Genomic DNA, 21,438 nt, shown 5'->3' with positions numbered 1-21,438 from the left:
GCAGCACAAATGTAGTAGGCAAGCATCATGGACCTTAAATAAAAATTTTGTTCATGAAATTATAATTTTTTTCATTATGAAATGTTTGATTCAATGATCTATTGATTTATGCATGCATCCAGTCATATGCACATACGTTGAATGATTTTTATTTTTGTCAAATCATTTTTAATGTATTGATAAATGGACCCCCATAATGTAAAGTAACACTGTTCAAGTGCTAAAATGAACTCCACATCCCATTTCAATAAGTCTGTATGTCACCTTTGCACCACATTTACAACATGAAGGCAGCAATGGGCAAACTGTAGCCATGGGCAAAATGTCTGTTTTGATGCAAATACATAAACTTTTTTTTTTTATTACTTTTACCTCACAAAATATATTTTTTAAATGGCACACTAAATGCTGCTGCAAAGTGATTGCAGATGATGTCGTGCACAAGCACCAAAGCATTAGTTAGCTAGCTCAAGCGGTGTGCACTCCTCAGCAAACATTAATTAGTTCTTGGCTTGGTGAATTCAAAGTTCTTGACCAATTGGTAAATATCATGGTGTTTCGCCAACTAACATTACCTCCTTGCAAAATGTTAATCTTGACCTAGTCCTGTTTCACTGTTCATAGAAGCTAGCTAGCAACATTGTCTTTTACCTTAGAATGCCATGCCAAAATGTTTCAGACTCAAGAGCACAAAATGTGGATATGGAGCAATCACTAATAACGTTACTGCTTACAATTCTGACTACAACCACACAGACAAACGTTGAATAAAATCAAATTCTGACTACAACCACACAGACAAACGTTGAATAAAATCAATCACAATGCTTACCGTGACCAAGATCCTAGGTAGTCTTTTCTCACGAGGTTTGAATTGTTCCTCATTACTCATCATGAATTTGCTTTATTGGTTCACATTCCCCTACATGATTCAAACTAGTAGACCTGATTTTTATTCATGCTGCATTGATTGCAAGCAATGAAATCGCTTTGAGAGGGGAAACAAAACATGTTTGAATAAATCACAAATAATGTTTTCATAAATGTGACAGCCCACCTTGTCCAGTTTTTTCAGTGAAATTGGTATTCAGAAGTAGTAAAAGTATGCCTTATTTACTTTGAAGAGCTACTAAAATAGTGATTTTGTCAGACAGCATAGGCAGCAGCTCTGTTGAAATGAGGACTTGGAATGAAATAATAATAATAATAATAATAATAATAATTAAAGAAAACAAATGTAATATTTTATTAAAGTAATGTGAATAAATAAGCAGTGATGGGCAGTCACTACCATCATGGGACTTTTATTAATTGTTTTATTCTGTGTTATGGCATTCAACCCACATAATGCATAGTGCATTTAATGTTTAATAAAATTATCGAAACCCAAGTCAAAAATCGTGATTATTTTTTAAATAATCGAACTGAAACTGAACCGACCTCAAAAAGCACTCAGCACTAGTAATTACTAAAGAGAGATCGAAGACTGAAATAGATGATTAAACATTGTTTGAGGATATTTGACTTTGTGATATTTGGAAAATGTAAAGCCTCGCTGGGTGAGCAATTGGACAACTAGCCTATTGCAAATATAGAAAATAACAATTATTTTACTACAGTAAACCAAGTAGTTTTTCTGATATATGTTGTTCCACATTGGTAGTCTGTAACTATTATGTATGGATTTAACTGCAGAATTAGACATTTATACTCATTCCTCCAAATGTAACATTTTGAAGTTGGTCCTAATGTCAAATTTGAAGTGTTTTTGACACCCTGGGTTGAGTCCTCCTGCTCAAATATCGTTCTGTTTCTTGTCAAATTTCGAAGTTGCTCCAAACGTCAAATTTAGAAGGTTAAGGTTTTCGATTTGGTTAAAACATAACAACTAGGCACTTATTCCACATTTTTAAGGTAAGGGTTAAGGTTTGGGATAGGGTTAAAAAAAAAATCATAATAACGAGTGTCCACCACTGGGATCAAACACGCAACCTTCTGATCCAGAATCATGGGATCCAGAATCATGGGTTCCAGAATCATGGGATCCAGAATCATGGGTTCCAGAATCATGGGATCCAGAGTCATGGCATCCAGAGTCACGGGATCCAGAGTCACGGGATCCAGAATCACGGGATCCAGAGTCACGGGATCCAGAGTCACGGGATCCAGAATCACGGGATCCAGAGTCACGGGATCCAGAGTCATGGGATCCAGAGTCATGGGATCCAGAATCATGGGATCCAGAGTCATAGGATCTAGAGTCATGGGATTACGCTCATCCACCACCCCCATCCACAGCACCCTAGCAAGACCCAAGCCTACTTGATGTTAATAACTACATTAGATTTGATTTACTGTTTCCCTTAGTGGCCGGTTATATAGGCATTTCCAGAAGTCCTCAGGACATGGATAGACGTCCAATTCCGAAGTCATTCTTGAGCCTGACATACCGTATGTGTTCCAGACCATGTTTGAAGTTAGATTTAGACCTATCATGATTTTCATTGGGTCTATGGAAAATGTCCATTGATAGTGCTTTTTAGTCCAGGAACAGGATTAAATTCTGGGTACGGGAAAGTGATAATGTCCCTGCATTTCCTCAGTTGAAAAATGTAGTGAAAATACAGTAGAATGTTGTTGTAAAAGGTGTCACTGTCTACTAAGCCATGAAAAAGTATTTGTTCTAACAATATTTAATCATTTCATCAGTATTCCAGAGCACGCCTCATTGTGGAGTGATAGGTGTCAGCACATGATTGGGTCGTGCTAAAGCATGAGAATTACCCATTAAATCATCTAGCACTGTCAACATTAGGATCCTGGGGTCCCTCAAAGGATTTCTTTGTCATTTAATGGTTTAGGATAGACCGATCAGTCATCCAATCCGTTGCACTATAGTGTGTAGGCAAGCCTATAGCTCACCCACATTTTCAATAACCTTATATATAAATATAATGGTGAAATCTTCAAAGGCCACACATAGTTTAGAGCTGTATGATATTTGTCACTGTTTCAGATTAAATAAAACAACGAAGCTTAAACATGTCATCACCAATTTAGACATTTGCACTTGCCCTTAATCTTTTCGTTTTTAAACCTCTATTTTATTGTTGTTTTCTACCTTTGAAATGATTTGCAACCTTTTTAGATACTTTACCAATGGCATACAAACCAATTGAACATGTCGCTGTAATATACAGTATACAAAGTATAGGTAATATATGCATGTGTCCTTTTATGAAAATTGAAGCTTGAGATGGTTGATGGTTCTTTTTCATAGAAATTCTACTTTCCTCATCCTCCCCTGCAGGATATTTGCAAGTTTTGTGTTTTGCCGTTGCTTCTCATCAAATCCCTTAATAGTATCATTATTTACATCGCAGTCATTATCGCCATGTCTCATATTCTTTGTCATTTTGTCATCCCTGTCATTTCTTCTGTCGCCCTTGGCTTGCTTTTGGGGATTCAGGCAGGGACTTTTTGTTAGGCTGCTGGTGACAAATGGCTTTGTAAAAAGTGCTATAAACAATAAATAAAAAAGAAAATAAATGGAAAAATGTAATCTATGCTTCAGTGGTATCATCTTTCACCTTTTTCAATATCAATGTCCATTATGTTTATGGATTGTTTGGCTGCTGCCTCTATTCCTTGGTACGTGGGACCTGTGTATCAGATTCGTAGATTCAATGCTTAGGGGCATCCGGCTGTTGATAATGTCATTTTGATTGATTGTTTTAATCGTTTAATTCAGTACAAGTCTTCTAATAATGGATGGTCTCTCAGTACAGACAGATTATGGTTCAGATGGTGTATAGTCCTTTACTCTATGTAGTTCATGATTGCGTAGTCCCTATCAATGACCTCGACCTGGAAGTAGCCTACACCAAACGGCAAGATTCCATCAAGCATGTCTTGACAGTGTCAGTGGTTGAACTTTTAAATTCAAATCATTTCAAAGTTGAATTCTTTGAACTTGTTGAGTGCAGCAGTGCCACACTGGAGTTGATGTGGTGCACCATACTAAGGAATTGCCACAGAAAAGAATGGCTCACCCAGCACAGTTCTTGCTGTTATAATATCAACATCCCTTTTTCCTGAAAACTTGTAAAATTTACATTTCAGGAGTCTACTTGCTATTTCTGCAGTAGCCGATCATATTCTGCTATATCAATTGAATAGAAAAACATACTGCAATGAAGGTTTGTTTGAATTGAGGTCTTGCACATTGCTTATGCACACTGGCTAATTGCCAGTTCAAGTATTAAAAGTAGCATGGTGTCTTTTGACACTACGATCATCACGCTCTACTGAGTCGAAATGTAATGGAGATCAACCAGTTATAACAGGGAACCATATGGTTTACTCCATTCTGAAGCTGCATTGTCCTAGTGACCACACACCAGCAACAGTCCTCATCATCTGTGGATGCACCCTTTTGTGTGTGTTTGAGAGTGTGTATGCCTTTCCCCTCTCTCTGTGTTTGTAACCAAGGTTGCTCTTGAACCGCTGTGTTTTTTTCAGAGGTGTGTGGGCTTCATTCATCATCCCTGTGATAGGTGGTGCTGTAGTGCACTAAATCTCGCGCTCTGCCTCTCTTCATCGGTCTCTCGCTCGACTTTTCTCTTCATCGGTCTCTCTCTCTCTCTTTCTCTCTCTCTCTCTCTCGTTTGAGAGAGGGCTCTTGGTCAGTGTGGGGAGCTCTATTATTGAGAACAAAATCTAACTGTACTATACATGTCTTTTCTGGCATGTCATTTATCTCTCTCTCTCTCTCTCTCTCTTTGTCATCCCCTTTGTAAAGATTGATTGTATGTCTCTCTCTCTTTGTGTGTGTGTGTGTGTGTGTGTGTGTGTGTGTGTGTGTGTGTGTGTGTGTGTGTGTGTGTGTGTGTGTGTGTGTGTGTGTGTGTGTGTGTGTGTGTGTGTGTGTGTGTGTGTGTGCATGTGTATACGTGTGTGCTTGTATATGAGTGTGTGTGCATACACACATGCGTGCCATTGTGTGTGGCAGGGGTGTTATTACTATAACCCAGTGCTGCGTAGTATCTTCCACTCTCCTCCCTACTAATGGTTCCAAGTGGGGGGGCTGGTCTGCCTCTGTTTCCGATCGATACCGGGAGATGTGAAGAGCACAAACATGGCTAATTGTTACAGTCATTGTCTGCTTGTGTCTTCTGACACTTGGGATAGTAGACAGGAACAGGGGAGATGTTGTGTAATGTTGCTACCAAGACACAGATCTACTGTAGTCTGGGATGTGGGGATTGGGAGGAAAAAGAGAATGAGGGAAAGAGGGTAAAGCACTGCCTGTTGTTCTAAGTCACTTCATAATTGTACTGACAATGTAGGGTGGGTGGGGAGAGAGGTGTGTGTGTGTGTGTGTGTGTGTGTGTGTGTGTGTGTGTGTGTGTGTGTGTGTGTGTGTGTGTGTGTGTGTGTGTGTGTGTGTGTGTGTGTGTGTGTGTGTGTGTGTGTGTGTGTGTGTGTGTGTGTGTGTGTGTGTGTGTGAGAATATTTGTGTGAAGTGTACGTAGCGTTTGACACAGTATAGAGAGGCAAAGGATGCAGTTTGAAATGCAGTTTCAGTATAAAACGATTGAAAGTTTTATAGAACAGAGAAAGTAGAAGACATCTGTGTATGCTAATCCAATCAGTAGCCGTCAATCATATCAATTCAACCTGGATAGGAAAATTAACAACATAATTGAACTGTCAACCTCAAGTCTGTTGAACCCTTATTTGAACACAACACAGACTTTTGTATAATTTGTATGATATATTTTGAAATAAAGTTAAATGTCTAAATTGCTTTCGAGGGATAGAGTGTGAATACAACGTTTTTGCATATTTTCTCTGGTTTGAGTTGCAGTTGGTATCGTTGTGTTGTTACTGCTTTGCAGACAAAGATAATTGAGGCTCACCTTACCTTCTGGAGAGATCTAAGTTATAGAGTAGTCCCATGAATACAGAATATACACATTTCTCGCCTGACTGGGTTCTGTCTTCACAGAGACAGGAAAAGAGAGAGCATCTTAAGCATTCAGGAGGGGTGGGTGGGTGTGTGGGTATGTATGTTCTGCCAAGACCTGAGGGCACAGACACAGGTTCAAACTAAAATTGAGGAATGGGGAGAAATGTTCAAACTCTCACTGCAAGGAAACTTTCTCCTTTCTTGTTTTTCTCTACCTTTCTATCCTTTCTACTGGTGTGTAAGGACTTCGTGGCAAATGCATGTGCATGGTAAGAATGATTGCTGAAGCAGAGAAAACTTAACCTCGAGAAAGTGCTATCCAGACAAAACCAGAAAATATCAGGCCAAATAGGCACCGAAACAGTCAGAAAATGGTCACAAACCAAAGCACTAACCAGACCAAACAGATTCTACAAGTGTCTGGAACTCTTGGAGGGATGCGACACCATTCTTCCACGAGAAATTCCATAATTTGGTGTTTTGTTGATGGTGGTGGAAAACGCTGTCTCAAGCGTTGCTCCAGAATCTCCCATAAGTATTCAATTGGGTTGAGGTCTGGTGACTGAGAAAGCAATGGTATATGGCTTACATCGTTTTCATGCTCATCAAACCATTCCGTGACCACTCATGCCCTGTGGAATGCGGCATTGTCATCCTATGAGAGCTTAGCATGGTAGCTAAATGAATGGCCACAATATTGAACTGTCCTGCATTTTTATACATGACCCTAAGGATGATAGGATGTTAATTGCTTAATTAACCCAGGAACCACACCTGTGTGGAAGCAGATACTTTATATCCTTCATTTACTTGTGTTTTCAATGTTTTGGCAGTTACATGTATGTAAGAGAGTAGACAAAACAAACAGCGAACAGACCAAAACAAGGACAAAACTTGATGTAATAAACACAATAAAACAGACTAACCAGGTCAACCCAGGACAAACCAGGACAAACCAGGTCAAACAGGCACTAAACCAGATGAAAGCTAGACTATAAACCAGGATAATCCAGTCCAAAAGTTATTTCCAAACACCACAAGGGAACACACTCCAACAACCCAAGTTGGGGGAAAAATGAAGGATGTGATACTGGGAGATGATACTTCTCTCCCTGCTTCTTCTTTCTCTTCCTCACGGGCCCTACCTTTTTAAAAATAGCACTCAGTAATAGAGGGCCGGGATGGAAGAGGGAAAGGGGACCAGGGATCCTCAGAGGAGGGATACGCAATTTGAGTTTGGGCAGATTGCTTTTTCCCCCGCCCGGTACTGATGAGTCGTGGCTATGCACCAGTGGGGGGCTAAGCCCTCCAGCCGCCGGCGCACTGCAGAAAAGAAATCATCACGATGAAATAAAGGAGAGACTCCAGAAAGATCAGCAGGGATTTCAGGTGACAGAGAGAGAGACAGGGAGAGATGGAGGAAGGGAAAGAGGGAAGGAAGGAGGTTAGGGAAAGTAGGAATCAGAGAGACAGTATGGGCTGATTGTTGGATACGGTGGATGTAGAGGCACTTGAGACGCCTTGCTCCGGTTGCTAGGGGTCATGGTAACATTGTGGGATTGAGGACTTGTGAGATTTTCGCCAAATGGGTTTTACAGTTTTTTTTGGCAGAAGTAGTGTGGATCTTATTGAACCTCAGGGTTTATATGGGTGTCTATAGGGGCCTAATAGGGGTCTGTGATAGTTGTGGTACCAAAGGCTTAGTGGATTGGACCATGGAACCTGCATGGGCCACTAATATGCTTATTAAATAACCATATTGTTATGTCACATGTTGTTGTGAGTGGCCAGTTGACCATTTTAAATAAGTGATGCAAATGTGGACCTTCAAATGTCCTTTAAACCTTCTGTGTGGACTCGACTTGTCAATGTATGGCTCATACATGCTAATATCTGCAGTCCTCTCCCAGCGGAGAAAAATCCTTACATTCTAACATGACATAATTTAGTGCATGAGAGATCTGTGCACTTGCTCCTGTCATGTAGTGAACACACGCTCTGAAACAAGAGGAATTGCCTGGCTGCATGCTGACATATTTTTATAACAGCGAGAATGAATCAAATTCAGAACATCGAATAAATGAATTAGTTAGACTTATATCTCTCTCTCTCTCTCTCTCTCTCTCTCTCTCTCTCTCATTCAGGAGGTGAGGGGTCGGCAGAGACTGGGCAGAAGGAGACGTCCACCTGTGACATATGCCAGTTTGGGGCGGAGTGTGATGTGGACGCTGAGGATGTATGGTAAGTAAACCTCAGGGTTAGTGCACAGCTGGCCAACTCATTCAGGAAGTTAACAGCAACAGTAGTACCAACTCAGTAGGCTTGTAGTTAGTGTCCACCCTGAGTTAGGAGGCTGGGGGTTCAATCCCCAGGCGGGTCATACTAAATGTCATGGGAGGGGTCTGAATCCTGGTCTCCCATGGGAGAAATCAATGTCTTGACCATTAAACCAAGAGGAAATTCCCTTTCCCTGATGTTGAAGTGGCATGCAGGGCTACCTCATTACAAGTACATGAGCAACCATGTACCCGACTCATTTCTGCACAGCACTCAGCAATAAGCAAATTGATTGGGGTTAAATGAATGAAAGAATGAACAAATGAATAAACAAATGAGCAAATGACGAATGAAAGAACAAATTAATGACTGAGTGTATTTTTGTGTCTTACCACATTTATGCAACCCTTAATTCCCTTATGGTACACCGTTTACATTTCCAACACTTTAGTGCCACATCAGTGCACCTCTTTTAACCCTAATTCAACTCCATTGACTTCTTCAGCCCCATGGGAGGATAGGCTTTAAAGGGTGGATGGACTGAGTGCCACAGACCAAGAGAGGGAAGGTGGAAAAGGTCTTTATCAGGCTTAATGGCCCCCACACCTTATCCCCCAACATACACACACACACACACACACACACACACACACACACACACACACACACACACACACACACACACACACACACACACACACACACACACACACTCCCCATTCCAATCTGTTTGTTTGTGTGTGTGTCCTGCTTCAGTCCCACTTCAGTGCCCCAAACATGCTTCACTGCCTCTGTTCCCATCGTTCTCTCTCCGTCTCTTACTATCATTCTCTTTTTATTTCCCTCTCTCTTTCTTTATCTGTCTCTCTCCCCCTACTCTCTCTATCCCTCTCTCTCCTTCCCTCCCTTCCTCTTTCTGTCCATCAGTCCTTTAGAAGGATTACTCTGAAATATGAGGCTGGGGATTATAAAAAATCAATGTTATATTCGGCAGCAATAGGGTTTATAGCTGTGGTTTTGCACGACATGGAAGAGGCTAGGGAAGGGTGCCGAGTGGTCTAGCCACTGACTGTGTGTGCATGCACGTGATGAGGTGTGTTTGTGTGGTGTGTGTCTGCTTGCGTGCATATAAGATCAAAGTCTGTGTGTGTTTGCAAGTGTGTGTGTTTGTGTGTGCATGTAAATGTATATTTGTGTGTGTGTTTTTATGATAGAGTGTGTGCCTGCCTGTGTGCGTACCTCTGTCTGCGTTCGTGTGTGTGTGCATTCGTGTATCCGTGTGCATTTGTATGTGCATGTTTTTGTGTGTGTATTTTCATGTGTGTGTATGTGTGTGCATGTGTGTGTGCATGACTGGAAGTGGCCGTTAGAGGACAGGTACACAGGAAGCCTGCAGGCAATCATTGAGTTTAGATAGAGTGTAAACCACATGGCACTGTGCAAATCAATAAGACACATCCTACTAAGAAGTGCTCCTCACACACAGGCACACCAATACACGCTCTTATTGTTCATCTCTGCTCCCTCTCTCTCCGTCTCGATATACGCAGAGTTTACAAAGCATTAGGAACACCTGCTCTTTCCATAACTGACTGACCAGGTGAATCCAGGTGAAAGCTTTTATCCCTTATTGATATCACTTGTTAAATCCATTTCAATCAGTGTAGATGAAAGGGAGGATACAGGTAAATAATGTTTTTAAAGCCTTGAGACAATTAAGACATGGATTGTGTATGTGGGCCGTTCAGAGGGTGAATTGGCAAGACAAAATATTTAAGGGCCTTTGAACGGGGTATGGTAGTAGGCCAGGCGCACCGGTTGAGTGTGTCAAGAACTACAACGCTGCTGGGTTTTTCACAGTCAACAGTTTCCCGTGTGTATCAACAATTGTCCACCACCCAAAGGACATCCAGCCAACTTGACACAACTGAGGGAAGCATTGAAGTCAACATGGGCCGACATCCCTGTGGAACGCTTTCGACACCTTGTGGAGTCCATGCCCCGACAAATTGAGGCTGTTCTGAGGGCAAAAGGGGGTGCACTCAGTGTACGTTTGTGTGTGTGATTTTATTTTATTTTATTAGGGTCTTTTTTAGCCCACCAAGGATAAGTCCTCCAGAAGCCATGAAGAAATGTAAAAACTTACAGAAATGTTTAACAACAACAAAAGCAAGGTTAAAACACAAACACAGACCGACATTCTTATCACCTTTGTATATTATGTGTGTGTGCATATGTAGGCCAGAGAATGTGCGCCCATGCGTGGGTGTGTGTGTATGTGTGTGTGTGTGTGTGTGTGTGTGTGTGTGTGTGTGTGTGTGTGTGTGTGTGTGTGTGTGTGTGTGTGTGTGTGTGTGTGTGTGTGTGTGTGTGTGTGTGTGTGTGTGTGAGGATGTGCTGACGCAGTGCAGTATTGCAGTGGTAGTGCCTATTGTGGAGAAAGTGAGAAGCTCTATTAAAAATGCATGGCCTACAGACATTATCCTTGATGACCGCCACAGATGGCCACTCGGGATGGCAAGCCTCTGAAAGCATTGTCACTTCTGGGTCTTTGTATGTGCATTCATGTATATGTGGTAATAACAGGTGGGGGATTGTGTATGTGTTATTTGTTTGTTTGTGAGTGCGAGTGTGTGTGTGCGTATAGGTCATGCATACCATTTCACAGTATGTACATTTATATTTCTATGTACGAGAGTGTTTGTGTGTGTGTGATAATGTGTGTGTTTGCAGTATGCAAATTGGGCAGAGAGCGGGTATGAAGCAAGGCCAGTGCTTTCCTCATAGACAGCTCTGGGCCAGGGGAAAATAAAAAAGGAGCAGAGTATAATGACAGATTTATAATTACAGTGTCTAACGTTCAGAGCTACTCAGCAAGAACTGTCTAGGGACTGCAATTTTGGTGTAATTTCTGCTGAACATGCTCACTGAGCGCTTTGGGTCACACACACACACACAAGCTAACTCATGCACGCACATTCTCACACACTGTCGTTTCAATGAAGACCGCACACACAGTCAGTTAGACAGTCAGTAAGTCAGTCAGTTATGCACATATACACATTCACGTACATACATACAGTACCAGTCAAAAGTTTGAACACACCTACTCATTCCAGGGTTTTTCTTTATTTGTACTATTTTCTACTCTGTAGAATAATAGTGAAGACATGAAAACTATGAAAGAACACATATGGAATCATGTAGTAACCAAAAAAGTGTTAAAGAAATGTTTATATTTATATTTTAGATTCTTCAAAGTAGCCACCCTTTGCCTTGATAACAGCTTTGCACACTCTTGGCATTCTCTCAAGAATTCCATATGTGTTATTTAATAGTTTTGATGTCTTGACTATTATTCTACAATGTAGAAAATAGTAAAAATAAAGAAAAACCCTGGAATGAGTAGGTGTGTTCAAACTTTAGACTGGTACTGTGCGTACCCACATACACACACCCACTACACGCTCAGATGCACATAGAGACTTTCCGACTGAGATATAAAGTGAAATTCATGGACTAAATGGTTAACAGAACAGGCAGTATCCACCACAAAGAAACAAGTTGAATCGTGCACATAAAGTAAAAACACAAACACCTACACACATACACCCACCCACCCACACACACAAACACTCCCTCTGACACACATACATGTGATAAAAGAAACACAATAGACTACACTCGACACAGGCGCTGATTCACTGAATGACAAATCCTGAAGAACTCCAGTTCTCCATCACTCTATTCTTTTTTTGGTGTGACCACTACTGATGTGTTCCACCATCCTTTGCGACAGGTGCGTGTGTAACATCGACTGCTCCCACATCAGCTTCAACCCGGTTTGCGCCTCGGATGGCCATTCCTATGACAACCCCTGCCAGGTGAAGGAGGAGTCATGTCAGAAGCAGGAGCGGATCGAGGTCAAATACCTGGGCCACTGTCAAGGTGAGATATGCTACTACGGTATACGAAACGTATTTCTGTATCTCTTTCTTCTGCTTCTTCTTCTCCCTTCTCCTCTTTCTACGTTAATATTTAGTAATATATGCCCCATTAATATTAAATTAATTTTAAATTACATTAATATTTGGTAATTTAGGAGACCAATCAATTGCAAATATAAAATGTGTGCTATATTGGAAGTTTCAAACTCCTTACAACCATCAAAACCTCCTCTTGCAGAATATTGACGTGGAAACATGCCTGTCCTTGAATACAATGTTAATATTCTTTATCAGCAATTGGGGCCTTTGTAATTTTCTTTTGTCCAACAATTGATCCAGTGCAAAGCAATACCACACAACCACATCAACAAAACACCATCATTATGTCTTAGAACCCAACCTATTCACCAAGCATAAATGTGGAGCCCAGCAAATGGAGCCCAGCAATTCATATAATGAAGCATGGGCACTGTGGTTGGGTTCTGTGACAGCAACATTTGTTAGATTTTCATTGCAAATGAAGGGTTTGATTCCATATTTTTTACATTTGCATTTTTTCATCTGAAATGAAGGCTCATGGGTCCTATTCTATGTCTATGAGTTATGGCTGTTCTCATACTTTTTGAGGCTTCTACATATTGATGCATTAACATGACACTACAACATTCAATGGCAGCCATGATAGCTCTGATTAACAGAATGAACATTGTGATCCATTTACATGGCACTTAAACATTCATATACATGGGGAATATTAAAAAAATACTATGTAACTGAATATCTAGATCTACAACAATATTCAAAATTCTAAATATATGGCTGGCTATATTTACTGTCCAGATGGATGGAACGTCCTATATGGTTTTTGAGTCATTTAGCAAATAATTTCCATTATATTTGTCTGTTCAGTCATAAGTTAGTTTCTCTAAATGTTTTCCCAAATAATGTAACATTAATAGGCTACCTTAATAGGCTACTGCCTGCAAACATAGGGAGGCTGCAAACAGTGGGCTGTGTCACTACGACAATGAGAATCAATCCATCCTTGGCCGGGAAATTAATTGTGACAGACTTTCAATGCCCTTATTGTACGTTATATCCTTCCCTAACGTGTATATAGTCAAACTCAAAAATCTTCCCTTGATTTAACCTATCGAAAAAATCTGTAAAACCACCATAAAATGTTTCAAAAGTTGCTTCAAGACATTCTCCGGTAATGTTGTATACCTTTTAGCCAGTAGTTATGAAAGTAGCACTCACAAGCCAAAAGTGGCCCATGAACATTGCCTACTACGTCCCATATGTGCAGATATGTGCACCACCTCATTGCTCTCTGTCTCTCTCGCTCTGCTGTGTGTGCATCTTGCTAGCTGTCACGCAAATGGCGAGGGGCTGAAGCTCATTGGCTGGAAATCGAATTGCTAGGGAACTGGCCCACATGGGGGAAAATGTAGGGAAAATGGCAGAGCATAGCTTCCAGGAAAACAATCGCTTTCAAACTAGGGATTTCGTGTCTAATTGAGGTAAAACAGTAATTCTGCTCATAGATTATGCATGTATGAACTACACATTGACACATCCAGCCCAAAATGAGTTTAAAAAAAAGACTTAGTAGACGCCAAAGTTCCGGAGCATGTCTTTAAATGTTAAATGTCCCAAAAATAAAACCCACATTGTATACACTGTTCACCCTCTGGATACAATAAATTGTCTATGTGATATTTGCACAATATAGTTGAAACTAATAGATTATTTTTATATTTATTTATTTATGTATTGATACTTAATTGCATGTAGCGTTACTGTTTAAAACACAATTGGGATACTTTTTCTATTGGGTTTCTGTTGTTTGGGGTGAATATACTGTATAGCGTTTTGTCACAAAACATGATTATTTGTCTCTCTAAAATAAAATGACTTTGCAATATACACTGTATATACAAAAGTATGTTGGCACCCCTTCAAATGAGTGGATTTGGCTATTTCAGCCAGAACCGTTGCTGACAGGTGTATAAAATCGAGCACACAGCCATGCAATCGCCATAGACAAACATTGGCAGTAGAATGGGTTGTAAATAAGAATTTGTTCATAACTGACTTGCCTAGTTAAATAAAGGTTTTAAAAAAGCCTTACTGAAGAACTCAGTGACTTTCAAAGTGGCACTGTCATAGGATGCCATCTTTCTAAAAAGTCAGTTCGTAAAAATCTGCCCTGCTACAGCTGTCCCGGTCAACTTTAAGAGCTGTTATTGTGAAGTGGAAACATCTAGGAGCAACAACGGCTCAGCCACGAAGTGGTAGGCCACACATGCTCACAGAACGGGACCACCGAGTGCTGAAGCTCGTAGCGCTTAAAAATCATCAGTCCTCGGTTGCAACACTCGCTACCGAGTTCCAAACTGCCTCTGGAAGCAACGTCAGCACAAGAACTGTGCGTCAGGAGCTTCATGAAATGGGTTTCCATGGCCGAACAGCTGCACACAAGCCTAAGATCACCATGCGCAATGCCAAGTGTCGGATGTAGTAGTGTAAAGACATTGGACTCTGGAGCAGTCGAAATGCGTTCTCTGGAGTGATGAATCACGCTTCACCATCTAGCAGTCCAACGGACGAATCTGCATTTGGCGGATGCCAGGAGAACGCTACCTGCCCTAAGGCATAGTGCCAACTGTAAAGTTTGGTGGTGGAGGAATAATGGTCTGGGGCTTTTTTTCATGGTTCGGGCTAAGCCCCTTAGTTCCAGTGAAGGGAAATCTTAACATTACAGCATACAATAACATTCTAGACAATTCTGTGCTTCCAACTTTGTGGCAACATTTTGGGGAAGGCCCTTTCCTGTTTCAGCATGACAATGCTTCAGTGTACAAAATGAGGTCCATACAAAAATGGTTTGTCTAGATTGGTGTGGAAGAACTTGACTGGCCTGCACAGAGCCCTGACCTCAACCCCACCAAACTCCTTTGGGATGAATTGGAAGACCGACTGCGAGCCAGGCCTAATCGCCCAACATCAGTGCCCGACCTCACTAATGCTCTTATGCCTGAATGGAAGCAAGTCCAAGCAATGTTTCAACATCTAGTGGCAAGCCTTCCTAGAAGAGTGGAGGCTGTTATAGCAGCAATGGCGGGACCAACTCCATATCAATGCTCAGGTTTTGGAATGAGATGTTCGACAAGCAGGTGTTCACATACTTTTTGGTCATTTAGTATATTTCAAGTAATCGTAAGATGAAAAAATAATAGCTCTATCACTTTCACAAGATGTGTCTTTAATCAATGTCAATTCACCAACATTTCCAAATTGCAAATATTGCATTTTGGAATGAAACCCATCAAATGGATCAATAAAGGTATAATTATATTGTATTGAAGTTTGTATTGCAATAATCAACTGACCATTAAATGGTTTGGATCATTTGAATAAGATAAATCATGATCCCTATAACATATATACTATAAATAAATGTTTTGTTATCTTATAATTGTTTGTTATTCCTTTTATTTTGTTTAATAGAGTGCTCAGAGGATATTTATTATTATAATAATTTGTCTTTTAATCCTTAAACGTTGTCCTAAATATTGTAATCCACATGATACTCTCAAAGATGAGATAATTTAATTCCTAAGTGAGGTACTGTCCTACCCTAGCTACTGGTTCAAGGTCAGTTTTGTGTTTTGACCTGTAATTTTGTCCATAGCAAGACTCACAGAGTGCTGAACTAGGATCAGTCTGGCCTGTTAGATCACAATGAATAAAAATAGACAGCAGGGACCTGATCCTAGATCAGCAATCCTACTTAGACTGTATTATGATTGTGCCTTCTCAGGTGACATCATGACAGGGACCAAAGCCGGAGACGAACACTATGCCAGGAAAGATTACTCAGGTAGGTGGTAAAGTGTGTGTGTGTGTGTCAAATCCATGAAAGACGTGAACAATGGCAGACAGTTTATTGTGTGTCCCAAATGGCACTTTTGACAAGGGCAAATATCACTCTGGTCAAAGTAATGCATTATATAGGGAAAAAGGTGCCATTTGGGATGCAGGCCAAATTGAATAACATGCCGACTATTAGCATCAGGGATGTCAGTGGTGGATAAATGTAATTTACACAGCTTTTAATCGGATGAACAGCAGTTACGCTATTATACTAAATTACTGACACTCACCTTTACCCTTTCAATCCTATCATTTTTATCCCTAACCTTCAGTTCTTCTGTGCTCTGTGCTGTGTGCGTTTGTGTGTGTGTAGAAGAGAAGCCGGACCAGAGAGGAGAGGTGGCCATAGGCTTGTACATCCCCTGTCCTGAGCACTACAAGAACTACTGTGTCCACGGAGAGTGTGAATATCCCAACATACTGTCTGTGCCGTCCTGCAGGTATGCACACACAGGCCTACACACGGACGCATATGTGTGGACACACATACCAGTACATAGTGACCAGTGTTGGAGTCGTTACTCAAAAAAAGTTAGATATTTAAGCAATAAGGCATGAGAACCCGGAGATTATCGTGTGATAACTCCCTACTTAGGGCTGATCTTAGGCCCAAGGCTAAGCTTTTTTTTAAATGGTTGCCAACATATTAGAAAAGATTAACAACATGTTTTCATTGAAAACATTAATTTAGTGAGTACATTTGTTGAAATGGAATTATGGCATTATGTCATCATGGCAGTTTGCAGGGATTATCGTGAATACCTGATTTAAAATCTCGTAGGGGGCTTGGGCTAATGTACCTAAATGTGCGAAGTATGATTTAAAAAATGGACACAATTGATATTTGGGTACAGAACTTGTGTCCTGACATTCTGGTCCCCCGGGAAACATGGTTAAATGGTCCTGTATCTGATAAAGACATTGAAGTAAATTATTATAATGTAGTTAGATGTGACAGATTACAGAAAGGCGGAGGAGTGGCCATATACCGTAATTTCCGGACTATTGAGCGCACCTGAATATAAGCCGCACCCACTGAATTACATTTTTGTATTTTATTTTGAACATAAATAAGCCACACATGTCTATAAGCCACAGGTGCCTACCGGTACAATGAAACAAATGAACTTTACACAGGCTTTAACGAAACACGGCTTGTAACAAAAATAAATAGGCTTTAACGAAACATGGCTTGTAACAAAAATAAATAGGCTTTAATGAAGCACGGCTTGTAACAAAAATAAATAGGCTTTAACAAAACACGGCTTGTAACAAAAATCAAAAAATAGCAATAAACAGTAGCCTACCAAGAAAGTAATTGGTCACTATCTTCCTCCTCCTGTGCACTGAAACCACTGAAGTCATCTCCTTCGGTGTCGGAGTTGAATAGCCTCAGAATTGCTTCATCCGATATTGGATCGTTTTCATTGTCGCTCTCGTCACTGTTTGACCTTAACCCGTTCAGCAATTTCATTGGTCTAATGAAAGCTTCATGCCGGCAAAAAACTGAAAAAACAGAATGTGTTTTTTTGGAAAAAAAAAATTGAAAGCGGGAAAAATCCATATATTAGCCGCGTCATTGTTTAAGCCGCGAGGTTCAAAGCGTGGGAAAAAAGTTGCAGCTTATAGTCCGGAATTTACGGTATGTAAAATATAATTTCATGGCGTCCCAAACTTTAAATATTTCTGTTCCCAAGAAATTTGAGCTCCTGGTTGTAGATGTGTCCATAAACCAGAATAAACATGTATTTGTTACTGGGATTTACCGCCCCTCTGCTGCCACGGTTGATGCTATTGGTGCTATATCCGAGTGTTTAACACCTTTTTTGTGCTCAGAGTTGTCCTCACTTAAGTAGTACTTTCACCCTCCTGCTGTGTTCTGGTCGAATTGGACGAATTGAACGTTTTCTCTCTGAAAAATGTAGTTATTTTAATCTGATTGTCATAAGGTTCCATGACTTTGTCCACACAGGGCTTCTGAACACACAAAATACATTTTGATGATTTTCATTACATTTTGGGTGTTTTATTTAACTTTTGTACACCTGTGTACAAAATTACCGGTCATTAGAAATGAATGGGTGAGACTACAATTAGTGTATAAAATTGAGTTCAGGCACATGCCCGTTCATCAGATGGACACACTTCCTCTCCCAGATCCCCACATGCATGTGTGTTTGAGCACACACACACACACACACACACACACACACACACACACACACACACACACACACACACACACACCTCACTCCCCTTCTTGGCTTCTATGGCAACCCCCACAGCAACCCCCACAGGAACCTTTCACCAATAGAACCACACCTGTTGGCATTCTCACAAACAATCGCAACATTGTTTCAATAATATGTAGAATTTTTCTCGCAGCTCTGGTATATAAAGCTTTTTTAAGGCCTTGCTCACAATTCATTCTGTGGCAGCACAATGACCAAACGATATACTGTATGTGAGGCTCTTGATCATATCTTTGATCATGACACTGGTGAGGAGAGTCCTTGTTAAACTTTGACACAAAGTAGTCTGTGATAAATAACACAATATGTTTCATCTGAGTATTTGTTATAGTCAAAATAATCCATACATTATGCTTTCTTTTTACTCAAAGACGAGTTGTATGAGCTCAGGTCAATGAGGCCTACAGGCCATAAATAGCAAATAGAAGTTCAAAACTTGTAATGTTCATAAGAACTTAAGTTGATAAAAATATCTAACACAACATTAGGTGATAATATATGTATTATTATGGATTTATAATCAGCTATAATGGGGTGGTCATTTTGGACCGGGAACACAGAATTAAAAAACATGAAACGACCACAACAGGAGGGTTAAAGTATTTGTACGTAATTATTTTACACCACTGCTAATAACCCTCATCAATATTTGTCTAGTGGAGTGTTTGCATATATCTCAGTGATCACTGTCCCATAGTATGTATTAGAGATAGGAAACAGCAAAATACTAATCCTTGTTTAATTAAGTTAAGAAGAGACATTTTAAAAAGCTTTCTTCTCAAGGGTTTTTACATGACATGTTCGACTCTGATTTAGCCACTATCTCCTGTATTCCTGACCCTGAGTTGGCTCTAGAACATTTCTCCTCCATATATATTTCTCTGGCAGATAAACACGCTCCTTTTAAACAATTCAGAGACAAAGATAGATCTAACCCTTGGTTTTCTTTTGAGCTATCTGAGCTCATTCAGATGAGAAATCAGGCCTGGGCCAAAGCAAGGAAAACTGACTGTAGTGGACTGGCAATCTTTCGGACAATTGAGAAACAGATGTACTATCTCGATTAAGAAAGCTAAATCAAGCAAATTTTTAAGCTCTATCTATGACTCTGCTGGTGATCCTTCCAAATGTTTTAAAACAGTAAATGCAGTGAAGCGTACAAATTCCTCTTCTTCCCTGGCTAAGCAAGTTCTGTCTGACTCTGGCATCATAACTGAGAAGAATGGAATAAGTGATGCTTTTAATCATCATTTTATCTCGGCAGGCTTTTTATTTGAGGAAAACAGTGGTTTAATTGACCCTGGTTAGTCAATTGACTGCTCTTCCCTCTGCCAGCCTCTAGCTGACTCGACGGTTAACCCGTCAACTTCTAGTGAATCTTTGTTTTAATATTAACAATTTACTATCTGTGATGTGCTAGATGCCTTGATGTAAAACAAATCCACTGGGGCTGATATGCTTTATCCATTTTTGCTGCAGCTTTCTGCCCCCCTGACTGCTGAATCATTAATACACATTTTTTTACAGTTACATCTGGTACTCGGCCCATGTACTCCCCCTTGACAAAGGTGGTGGCCCTATGTATGTACTCTAAATATACATCAGTCTGGTTTTAGTCCAGGTCATAGCACTCACTGCTGCATTCCTAGTTATAAATGATGTGGTTAACTGTATGGATAAAAGGCAACATTGTGCTGCCCTCTTCATTGACCTGTCAAAGACATTTGATACTGTTGATCACTCATTGCTAATTCAGAGCCTTTCCTCAATTGGTCTAGGCTGCATGTAAATGGTTGAAAAATTACTTGACAGATAGAACTCAATGTGTATGTACTGATGTTGTTAAATCATGTTTCCTGGATATTACGAAAGGTGTCCTGCAGGGGTCGATTTTGGGTCCTGTACTTTTTACTGTTTACAATGACAAATCGACTTGTCTGTAAAAAACTGTAACCTGCACTTATATGCCAGGTACTGTTGTGTATGCTGCGCCACAGTTACCTTCATTGTATTACAGAAAAACTTTATTGACCTGAAATTTGTATTGAATACAGGTAAAACTAAGTATATTTTGTTCTCGAGAGTGCATAAAAATAACTGATGATTTAATTATGTTCTTTGGTTGGTGTCCATATTGATTGTGTCCCTGCTGACAAATATTTGGGCATCTGAATAGATGAAAAGCAGTCTTTTAAAAAGCATATTGAAAGCCTGGGGTTCGAACCCAGGCTGTGTCACAACCGGCCGTGACCAGGAGACCCATAGGGCAGCACACAATTGGCCACGTGTCTTAGGTGAGGGTTTGGCCGGGGGGGCTTTACTTGGCTCAATGCTCTCTAGCGACTCCTTGTGGCGGGCCGGGCGCCTGCAAAGCTTGTATTTTGTATTCATATTGATGTGTGTATTTTCTGTCATTTATGTAATTCAAGGTTCACCTGTGAAAGAGGCCTTGGTCTCAGTATGATTCCCTGATAAAATAAAGGTTAAATAAAAATAAATAAACTCCCTTCTATCAACCAATCAGCATCCAGGATGCAATCAACCTGTTCTACAATACCTATTACTCGTTACTTCTTTCAACTTCTTTATTTACTTGTAATTAGATATACTATTCGTTATATTACTTTTGCGTTACATCCCAAAATGTTGTGCGTCCTCACCCAATGTAAACAATGTCAACGTTACATTACATTACTGTGGATAAGGGCAGCGTTTCCTCCACTACATACCCAGCTACAAGCTTGTTCAGCTTTCCCTGGGTTACAGGCTGTCTTCCTGAATGATTAAAATGTAGCCTAGGTTGTTTTTCGATGAGGTAGGCCTACAGTCATCTTTAGCAGCAGTAGTCAGGCCTCGGGGCTCTTTTTCTATGAGTTTTGTGTTGACATGTTGCTTTTGCAGGTGCTTCAAGTGATTGGAATTTGTATTTCTAGCAGTGGAGAGGTGTTTCTTGCCTGGACACAGCTTACATTTTACAGTTATTCTCGTCATTTTGTTCTCCTACCAAATCAAAGTAATGGGAGTACTTTTTATTACATTTTTTATTTAACCT

At 40.3% G+C, this 21,438-nt stretch overlaps 1 protein-coding gene across 1 annotated transcript in view; it reads left to right on the top strand.

Annotated features, from left to right (window-relative positions):
• Positions 1-21,438, top strand: part of tmeff2a (transmembrane protein with EGF-like and two follistatin-like domains 2a) — a 197,228-nt gene that overhangs the window by 162,766 nt on the left and 13,024 nt on the right. Inside the window, exons 5-8 of the mRNA XM_014163911.2 lie at positions 8,116-8,212; positions 12,048-12,196; positions 16,022-16,081; positions 16,448-16,574. Of these exons, the coding sequence (XP_014019386.1) occupies positions 8,116-8,212; positions 12,048-12,196; positions 16,022-16,081; positions 16,448-16,574 (433 nt within the window). The remainder of the gene's footprint in view (positions 1-8,115; positions 8,213-12,047; positions 12,197-16,021; positions 16,082-16,447; positions 16,575-21,438) is intronic.

The sequence above is a fragment of the Salmo salar genome, chromosome ssa21 (genome assembly GCF_905237065.1).
Source record: "Salmo salar chromosome ssa21, Ssal_v3.1, whole genome shotgun sequence".
NCBI lineage: Eukaryota > Metazoa > Chordata > Actinopteri > Salmoniformes > Salmonidae > Salmo > Salmo salar.
The sequence above is the reverse complement of the archived record's forward strand: the minus strand, read 5'-3'. Positions and strand labels throughout refer to the sequence as shown.